Below are 10,504 nucleotides of genomic sequence, written 5' to 3' on the forward strand. Positions count from 1 at the left end.
GTTTTAACTCGGTTTTCATTTAAGCCATCTTTTCATCTTAGTTTGCAACATCCTCCTCATATCAATCTGCATCACCATATGCAGGTGACATAAAATAAATTACTATTATTTTCTTTACACCTTACTATTATTTATACTTTAAAATCTTTTAATATGCAATTTTTTCACATATATAATTTCATACTTACTTGTGTTGGCTTCTTGTCATGACTTATGTGTGATTGTGCTTTCTCCATAGCCGCATCAGCAAAATCCTCATACTCGTACACTTTATCCACAATTGTATTTGCAGTTTCTTGAGAGGTGTCTCCTACAAAATCCTTGTTCTATTGAGCCTTCTCACCTACAATGTCCTTGTACTCCCCAACATTTTTCATGGTGGATTCTGTCTTCTTGTCAATGGTGTCTGACTAAGTCCTGCTAGAAGCAGAATCCTTGGCATTATCAAATTCTTATTGGAGGCATTTGGCAGCGAACATAGTGCATTCATTGAGAAAAAAACAATGAAGAGGATGTAGAGTTTGTGATGGCATCTTTGGCAACATGTGCCATCCATTTTGCATAGTGTATGTTATTAGAGTCATTCTCTCTTCTCTCTTCTACTTGAAGGTATTCAATTTCTCTTGTTTTGAAGCCATTGATCTCCAACTTAGAAGTAAAATTATCAGTAGAACTATTCCACAATTCCAAAACACCAATTCAAATTAATTACGCTGAGCACAAGTCTATTTTAAATTTCATAAAATAAATAACTAAAAGAGGTATCACATGATAATGATAATATTATTGAGGGTAATCTAGGTGAGTAAAAGAAAAACCTGAGCAGGAAATAGAGGACAAAAATATCGATCGTATTTCGTATTAGAAAATGAGATGGTATGCATTCCAATTTACACCTCTTTGTATTGCTTCGAGTCCAAACTTCTTTGTCTAACAAATTAAATTTTTTGTTCAATCACGCTTGCCTATCTTTCTACCTGCCATGAATTCAAATCACCAGAAAATTAATGGAGCGTTCGACACCAGAAACAAAGTGCTTTAATTATTATCAAGCACACCAAGAATTAGGGATTAAGGAGACTATTTTAAACTAAATACATCATAGGTTTTACATTCAAAGTATTCTGAAAATCTTAGAGACTTTCGTATCTTCAATCTACTAAATTGGTATCAGAAATAAGGAAGGATCACAAGATCTGGGTCTTGCAAAGCCAGTGAGAAGAAGGCCAAGAAAAGAAGATCAACAAATGTTTTTTTTACAAATTGCGTAGCAAATTTGTCGTACAAATTGCGTTGCAAATTCGTTGTAAAAATTACATTGCAAATTTGTCGAACGGTTAAAAACCGCGAAAATTTCGCATTTCGTTAGTACATAAAACCACACAGTTTTCGTTTAACAACGAATCTGTGAAATTTCAAATTAGTTGCGCAATTTTTTATGCCTCGGGATTGTGCAAACCCTGTTACGTACGGGAAAAAGGTTTTTGCCGTGTGTAATTGGAAACGAAGTCAAACATTTCGTCTGAAAAAGTCACCAAAGAGTTTTAAAGGTTTTAATGTTTGCATATACTATTTCAAAAGGATTATGTATACGATTTTTTTAAGTTTTTTTGAACGGACTTTTAAAAAAAGCGTTATTAGTCCCTGCTTGGGACTCTTAGCAATCGATCGCGTGTTGACTCCCTATTAATTTCTTGTTTGACCAAAAAATATTGCTATACATCACAATTTTAACCAAAGTTTTCATATTAAAAAATAATATAAAATTTATTATGTAATTGCTGATTGGCCAACAAAATTGAGGGTCTTATTGCGGGCTTCGCAGGTTTCAAGACGGGTAAAAGTAAGATATCCTAAGTTTTTGGTACCTCTTCTGCGTGTCCTTGCGGCAAACTTCTCTGATATCCAAAGTTTTCAGATGCAAAAGATATTCAACTTTTCTGCTATCCAAAGTTTTCTGGTGCAAAAGATTTTTATATCCAAACTAAATATAACTTTATTAACATGTACTATACCATATTTTCATCGGTCGAAGGGGCGAGCCGCGGGAGAGAGCATCGCCTTGGCGACCAACTAGTGATCTCTGCTCAGGCATCCAACCAGCGAGCCTCATACACTTTGAAATGGGTGATATGTCTGTGCGAAACCTTAGCCGATTATACGTGTCTTCAAGGAGTCTACACTTCTCTGTATATCGCACCTGTGCTTCACTTAGCATTCTGTCAATTTATAGTAGGTTTCTATGGCTACATGCATGAGGCTCCACCTGTCAGCTCCTGGTGCATTAGCTTGCATGTAAGGCGCTTCGAACCATTTGTCATCTCCCCATGTACTCGCTATATTAGCTTACTGATACTTCTTTGGTTTTGGTTCTTTTCTCCTCTGTGCGAGGAGTCCTGAGTGCTCCCTCCGTGTCTTGGCTCACATTTGTTTCAGGGAAGGCTTTCTTCCTTTCGTTTTCTAGTATTCTACTTAAATTTTTTAGCTTTTCGGCTCTTTGTAGACAAGTTTTCGGTCTCTCTGCATCCTTCTGATATCCTGGTCATAGGGAGGTGCTTCCGATTATCAATATATTCTAGTTTCAGTTATGTAAAAGGTTTTTCTATCATCAACTCTTTGGGAGCTGCTATGATGGTTTCGGGCTAGTGGTGTTTTTCAAGCTATTCGGTGCTTTGCTCTCCTCGGCTACGCATTTTAAAAGTTAGTGATATCGTTTTTCTTTCTCTCAATTTTAGTTGATAAAGAGCCGTTTCTCTTCGCCTATTCTGTGTAATGGAACATACAGAATATATGAGTTTAGTTTTGCAAGAATATATATAGCATCTCTATAGATTATGAATTCATATACGTCTCGAATTTCAGATTCGGATTTCAACTGATGTGATCTGGTAGATAGGATGTAATTGTCTTTGAATGTCGGTCTCTACTCTATCTAGTTCTTTCATATGGTCATTATTCATTAGTCGTATTTGGGCTCCCTTTCTGAACATTAAAAATTATATAGTTCTATCAAAACCATGTTCAAATTTTGGTATCAAAATTGGGCCATGGTGGTGTAAATGTGGCCATTGTTATTGTTGCTGCATTATTTTCCCTGAATCGTCATAGTTCTCCGAAGGTCCACCATTCTATCTCTCTTGATTTAGAGGGTGATTTCCCTCTCGGTGTCTGTAGTCGCAATTCGAATTTCTGATCCCTCTCACCTACCAACTTAAGAGATATTAATCTTATTACTTATTGATAGCCGTCAATATGGATCCCTCTGTCATAGTGACTCTTCCATTTATTATGGATGTCAGAATCAATGCCATCCTAGTAGATCTTTTCTCATTTTGGTCAAGGCATATCACATGCCTTTGGTCTTCTCTTTTCTTTTTCGTAGGCCGCCATTCCTCGTATATCCCCATGAGTTAATTTTAATATGTGTCGAGATATTAAGGTACATTGCATTTCTTTATAAGTATCCATCAGACTGTCAGCATTGATCTCCATTGATCTCTATCGGTCTCTTCAGTTCATATTTTAAAATTTTCTATCCTATCCTCACAATTCTAGTAGTTTCCTTTCTACAGCAATGGACGTATGGACGTGTTTTCACATTGACCATGGTACGAGAAACCATGGATGCTGAACAAAAAGGTGGTGGGTCATCATCGAAGGTGAATTGGAAATCTTTGGTGACAAAAAGTCTTATTCTTCAACCTTTCATTCCCAATCCAGGTAGACCTAATGACGAATCTTGCTATCAGCCTAGTAGTGGGAAACAACGTCCTACTAAAACTTCATCTCCCCCCTCTGCCGTGCATTTGGATAGTTCTTTCCTATTGGACAGGATAGTAAGTCTTCAGAAGCGTGCACTTTCCATCTATGGAGGATGGTCAGTTTAAACTCACCACCAAACTAAACTCTACCAAATGGGAGGAGCATCCCGGAGTTTCGTGGCGTAATAACTCGGATGTCAGGGACACGATACTGTATCAAGTTGGGACGTTAACACAAATTAATGAAGCATACTGCTCCAGCGGATACTTGGCCACGTCAAGGGCACGATTGGCAAGCACTAACGGACTCGAAGACATTGAAGAACCATCAATCTCGGAGGGTGTTAGGTCGCTCCACTTACCTAAAGTCCGGTTTTCAGCTCCACATCCATGATTTTCCACTCCAAAATCACGTAGAACTCGGAATCTTGTATTGTATTGTGACTTTCTTGTCGACAAGATTCTGAGTTCTACGTGATTCTGTTGATACTTAAAGTATTTTATATTAAAACTATTTTTAATTAATTAGGCCGATAGGCCTTCCTTTGGAACAGACTTTCGTCGTTCCTTTCACTCTCGTGCTGACACGTGGCATATTTTTCCTGAATAGCCCCTTCGCTCCTCATACCGACACGTGGCATCGGATTCTGCAGGAGTTTTCCAGTCTCGTGCAGGTAGAAAACCAAAAGTTTTTCAGCGGGACGGTTGTGCGAGGGAGTGGCGTGGTGGATATTTATGTTCTGCGAGGAAATGGCGGCGGCGTTTAACTGTTCTGGGGTTCCTATGGAAGTGGCGTGGTGGATATTTATGTTCTGCGAGGAAATGGCGGCGGCGTTTAACTGTTCTGGGGTTCCTATGGAGGTTAGAACACAACCTCATTCACGGTTTATTTTCCAGTTTCTTCGACAGCCTGACGCCCTGAAGACAGAAGACAGTCCTCACATTTTGCAAGCGCAAGGAAAAGATCATCAGCGCATTTTTACCTGTGACAGAGGTGATCGCTATTTCTGTGTTTATTTTCTTTTCATTCATTCTATCCATCGGTCTGTTGAATGCAACTATTGCTGCTGCGTCTTTTTTGGTTATGAAGAGAGGCGCCTTTCTCCACTACAGCTACGGTTTTGACCCCTGCTGCCAACTCGCTGCAGGTAGCTTTCATCACGTGGTCAATTTTTACCCTAATCCCTGACGCCTTGAAGACAGTCCTCCTATTTTTACCTGCAAGTTTAGCCGTGACAGAGGTGATCGCTCCAGGCAAGTTTGTTCATGGTTTCTTTCTTAGTCTTTGGATGTTTATTTATATATGAAATTTTTTTGTTCCACAATAATGCCTTAACCACCTATCTTCTCTGTGGTTATGGACTGTTATCTTATTCCTTCTTTATAATCTCTTATTTATTTATTTATCTTCATTATAGTTAGACCAGTCATCAGCAGAGGTTCTGCTGTAAAAACTTAATTTGACAGTCTGTTCAAATCTCGTTTACAGCAAAATCTCTAACTCGTGTATACGCACATGACGTCAATTCCCTTAGTTTGTGCATTGGACAGAGATAGAAATCCCTAGACTCAAGCAGATGATTCCTTAAAATTCTGGCCTATACTGCCCTCCTTTTTATGATGAACTGTGCACATGCATCTCATATGGCCTCCGTGTTTTGTTGGTAAATGGCTCTTTCTTAGGGAAATGGACTCAACCTTTGGCTTAGATTGCCCAACAACAGAGGCTGTTCTGTTAAATATGTCGAGTATTCCTATCCTTTTCCAATACCTGTTCTCAATGTCTAATCGATTCTTAATGTATACCTCCTGGTCAGCGTATTACTGAAGTTGTGGTTGCTGAAGTGCAGTAACGTGGGGCCTGTATAGGTTTTATTCATGGACTGCTAAATGAAACCAGGTTCCTCTTATCCTTGTTCTGTGTAATCTTTCAATGGTTCAGTCAATGAATGATCACGCCTCTTATGTTATTTGTCAAATTACTGATTCGATGCTAGCGCCAATCTGTTGTTAAAAGTGTGTTTAGAAAGCCCTTTTCTTTATTTGTCAGCGGTTGGGGTATTATTTGGGTACTTGTTGTTCACTGTTCATATACATTTAAACCCAAACATCAAATGACATCTATAGCAGTATACTACTAATCTGTTTGACGAAAATCTTCACTGATAAACTCATCAATACTCAGAAAACACAGTGATATTTGGGGTGATTTCCAAGCGAGAGTCTTACATTAATGGTGCCTCCCCATGCAATGAGGGCGGCCAAGAAAAAATATAGGAAACCCTAAGTGCAAAACAAAAAGCCTAATCGCCAGAGCCAAATTTTGTAAACATATCGAAAGAAAGCTTTTCAAACAGATGATCCTTTCGATTGCAAGTCGCATCTTGCATCGCAAAAGCCACTTTTACTACTGGTATTGCAATGTTCATACGGCCGGGTCAGCTTAGGAAGGTGAATGTTTCTTTGGTTTTAACAACAAAATTTCCCTTTTCTTGATAATTTTGTTTTTGTGCGGCAAGTTTGAATGAATGGGTTCTGTTCATGAATTTTAAGTCGGTAGCTACAATTTTGTTTTTCATGCTGCATATTTGAATGAATGGGTTGTGTCCATGAATTTTAGGCAGTAGCTACGATTTTTTTTTAGCTTTTTCATTCAATTGTGTTTAGTTCAAAAATTTAATTATTTGTTGTTTAAATATTTGTTTTTTCTGCAGTCATCTAAGATATGATCCTTTTGCTTGCGAATTGCATCTTGCATTGCACAATCCACTTTTACTACTGATTCGGAAAGGTTTAGACTTCATATGGTTGGTCTGCAAGGACTTGGAGTTACGAAGGTGAATGTCTGTTTGCTTTTTAACAACACAAGTTTTCTTTTCTTGAGCATTTTGTTTTTATGTTGCATGTTTGAATGAATGGCTCCTGTTGATGAATGTTAGGTAGTAGCTACAAATTTGGATTTAGCTGTGCTTACTTTGGTGATTGGTTTGTTATTCAGCTTAATGGTAAACTCAAAACAACAAATTTTCTCAAAAGAGTCCAAAAAGTTGTGTCGAGTCTGCACTTGCTCATTGAGACAAGTGGACAATGTCGAACACATTCACCCTAGCCAAATTACCAGCCAACACATAAGTAATTCATGTGCAGGGACTGGTTATGATGCAAGTAGTTTTCTGGTATAAGAATGTTCTGCATAAGGACTTGGGATTGATTTGGAGCTGCTAGATATACCACATTCACCACTATCATGGACATGTAGACGTGCCTTACAAAGATGTTATGAGTCATGACCTGCTTACATGCTTCTGCTGAAAAGGTCCTTAACATCATCAATAATCAATGATGGTAATAACTTATCAAATTATCAGTTACAGTACATGGACGGTGAATATTAATATGTATGAGAATTCTCTTTTTCGGTTATGGTTAGAACATGTAATTCTACTCTTGTGATTCGTGAATGGCTTTGAATCTTGACTCTGTTCTTTTATTTTATTAAAAAAACATTTTTATGTCCTTTTTACTTGTCATTTCCATGCCATATTTCGAACCTCATTTATAGCTCCAACTTCATCATATTGCATGCCTGAACCCAGAACCGAGATGGAGGTAAGTGTTGTGATACTTGCAATTGGAGATTCGTTTCTGTAGGTAAGTTTTGTGATAATTGCTATTGGACATTCATAAACCAGAAAAGGGGCTTCTGCATGATATTGCATGTGACATTTTTGGGTTTTTCTGAATTGGGCTTGCCTAGATTTCTCTGATTTGCTTCTTGGTGTTTGGATTTTAACATGTACAGTACAGTTGATTCACATTTTGGCCTAACCGGGGGGAATTCTATCCTTAGATAGGAGCATGCATAGAATTTTGTTTAAGGATAAAGAAATTGAGGAGGATCTCAGCTGTTGAATTTATTGGCAGGGAAAATCCTGACAGGAAGCATAGTGAATGCCCTGTTTTTGCATTTGGGTATTTTTCATATGCATTGAGCCCTCTTGGTGTGGTCGATTTTATTGGAAGGCTGCCGAGATAAGCGCCTTTTCTTTCTCTTTATTTTAGTTTTCTGGGAGGCATAGTATATTTTATAGAATATGGCTGCTGGGAACCGAAAAGTTTCGGCTGCAGCTGCCCGAGCCCATACCAGAACGGGCAAGTCGGACAAAAGATCTGATGCATTGAGTGGAGGTAAGTTAGTTTAACCTAAAATTGTTTTCTGCTCTTTCTGATCAAAGTGTTAAGCAAAGGTAACAACATAGCATTTCAGGTATATTGAGAAAATTAGCCATTGTTTTAATGGTGGGGTTCCTTGCATGGGCATCCAAGTCCATCCAGCCGCCCCCTTCTGCTATCTGTGGATCTCTGAATGGCCCTCCAGTTATTGCCCCTCGAATTCGGCTTCAAGATGGAAGACATTTGGCCTACAGGGAAAGTGGAGTTCCCAGAGAGAGAGCAAAGTATAAGATCATTATGGCACATGGTTTTACAGGATCCAGAAATGATACCTTTCCAGCTTCTGAGGTAATTGCAGAATGGCATTCAGGTTTTGCAGGAAATTGTGAAAGAGCTGGGAGTGTACATTGTAACCTTCGACAGGCCTGGGTACGGAGAAAGCGATCCTCATCCTAAGCGATCTGTAAGAAGTGCGGCTTTAGATATTGAACAGCTTGCAGACCAACTTGATCTTGGTCCCAAATTTTATGTGATGAGCTTCTCCCTTGGGGGATACACGATATGGGGATCCCTCAAATATATACCACACAGGTTCTCATCTTTTTTTTCCCAACTTAGCATCTATTGTCTATGATATTAGTTGATATAATACTAAATAGGGTGCACACAGAGAACTTTGCAGTCTCTGTGACTATAGTTAAGAAACACAACGGTTGTGTTAGATCCTTTTCTAAGAAATTTTGGGATTCTGCACTTTAATAACATTGAAATATGAATGATGGTAACACAGGTTAGCGGGTGCTGCACTCTTAGCACCTGTAATAAACTACAGGTGGCCTGGTTTCCCAGTTAATTTATCTAAAGAAGCTTATTATCAGCAAGCCCGACAGGATCAATGGGCACTTCGTGTTGCTTATTATACCCCTTGGCTGACTTATTGGTGGAATACCCAAAAATGGTTTCCTTCTTCAAGCGTTATTCAAGGGACATGGAAACCTCTGAACAGGCATGTCCGCGAGCTAGGCCGCAAATTAGCTGCAAGTGGAAGATCTGCTGAAGTATTTATTTTTCCTTGATCTAGGCCTTATACCTCTCACTTCTTTTTGGAAAGTGAATTATAATTTCTTGTCTATTTATGTTATTTTACGTGGTTTGCAACTCAGACCTTGACCTCTGCTTTTCCTAGAAACGACCATTTTCAAATGGCAAGTCAGAATGCTATGTTTTTCAACTAAATTGAATTTCGAAATTTGCTTGAGGTTGACTGACTTTGGTTTCCATCTGAGACCTTGATCTCTCCTTTTCCTAGAAAAAACCATTTTCAAAAGTCAAATCAGAATGCTATGCTGTTCTTAACGAAATTGAATTGTGGAATTTGCTTGAGGTTGATTGACTTTTCTCTTTCTCAATAAACCAATGCTAAGATTAGACAAAGAATTCCAAATTAACAAGATACTGGTACTGTGCCTGATTCTGGATCCAAGATTTGTTTTCTCCTTATTTACTGATTCATTTGCCTCTGCAGCGTTTGAAGGCAGCATTGATGGTCATGTTTGGCAAGTGGGATTTTGATCCTTTGGAACTCAATAACCCATTTCCTAACAATGATGTTTCAGTTCATATATGGCAAGGGGATGAGGATGCATTAGTGCCGGTGACTTTGCAGCGTTACATTGGTGAAAAGCTTTCTTGCATCCACTATCATGAGCTTCCTGGGGTTGGTCACTTATTCAACCTAATGGAAGGCATTCCTGATCGTATTTTGAAGTGTTTTTTGTTGGGAGAGCAATGTTAAAACAGGGTTAATTAGACCTGTATCTCAGTTACTCCATTTAGGACCAAGTGGTTTTCTTTTTTGCAATATATGGATATTAAACTTAGTGCTTTGCATCTCTGGAATTTTCTCCAATACCCCTTTTCACGGGCAGTTGTTGCAGAGCATGTACAAATGATTTGTTGCAGCTTTATGTACTTTCCATTGCAGCCATATCTGCTTCACTTTCCATTACTCTTTTCATGAAATTAAATGACATGGTCAAATGCTTAATCTTATATGATAGCGAAAATCACATGGTCAAATGCTTTTGCTCTTGAAGTATGATTAGACTGTGGGTTATTGTTTTCTAAGGTTTTGTGCATGTGGGGTTAAATTAAGTTTACGTTTAATATGTTTCTTCGATTATTTGACATTAGTACTGATGAAATTGCTTGACAAATGAGATATGATTAGACTGTGGGTTGTTGTTTTCTAAGGTTTTGTGAATGTGCGGTTAAATTAAGTTTAATTTTAATATCTTTCTTAAATTATTTGACATTAGTACTGATGAAATTGGTTGATAGAGTGCCTTTTCAAGTTCTGGAATTTTTTTAAAGATACGATTAAATTAATTTTAATTTGGATAGACTTATAAAATTATTTGCCATGGTACTATAATATTGGCTGCAACCAACAAGCAGTAAATCAACTGCAACTCTGTCCAATGTGGTGAAATATCCAGCAGTTGAATCAAGAAAAATACCTGCAAGCTGACAGTTGTAATTTCCTCAAAGACTCAACAATGAAAATAAGA

The 10,504-nt window shown here is 38.1% G+C and overlaps 1 protein-coding gene across 1 annotated transcript; it reads left to right on the forward strand.

Annotated features, from left to right (window-relative positions):
- The first annotated feature begins 7,706 nt into the window (after positions 1-7,706).
- Positions 7,707-9,986, forward strand: LOC149151149 (uncharacterized). The gene is made up of 5 exons (XM_089439822.1): positions 7,707-7,949; positions 8,029-8,282; positions 8,314-8,525; positions 8,725-8,992; positions 9,460-9,986. Exons 1-5 carry the CDS (start codon positions 7,856-7,858, stop codon positions 9,727-9,729), a joined length of 1,098 nt encoding a protein of 365 aa, XP_089295948.1. The 5' UTR covers positions 7,707-7,855; the 3' UTR covers positions 9,730-9,986.
- Positions 9,987-10,504: the final 518 nt, after the last annotated feature.

The sequence above is a fragment of the Pinus tabuliformis genome, chromosome 9, assembly GCF_031772625.1.
Source record: "Pinus tabuliformis cultivar Carrire ecotype Pingquan chromosome 9, CPIR1, whole genome shotgun sequence".
NCBI lineage: Eukaryota > Viridiplantae > Streptophyta > Pinopsida > Pinales > Pinaceae > Pinus > Pinus tabuliformis.

Bases quoted from the DNA above. Each gene is read 5' to 3' on its own strand.
- LOC149151149 (XM_089439822.1), top strand. From the start codon at position 7,856: ATGGCTGCTGGGAACCGAAAAGTTTCGGCTGCAGCTGCCCGAGCCCAT. The intron at 7,950-8,028 runs GTAAGTTAGTTT...ATAGCATTTCAG, and splicing joins ATCTGATGCATTGAGTGGAG to GTATATTGAGAAAATTAGCC. The intron at 8,526-8,724 runs GTTCTCATCTTT...ATGGTAACACAG, and splicing joins CTCAAATATATACCACACAG to GTTAGCGGGTGCTGCACTCT.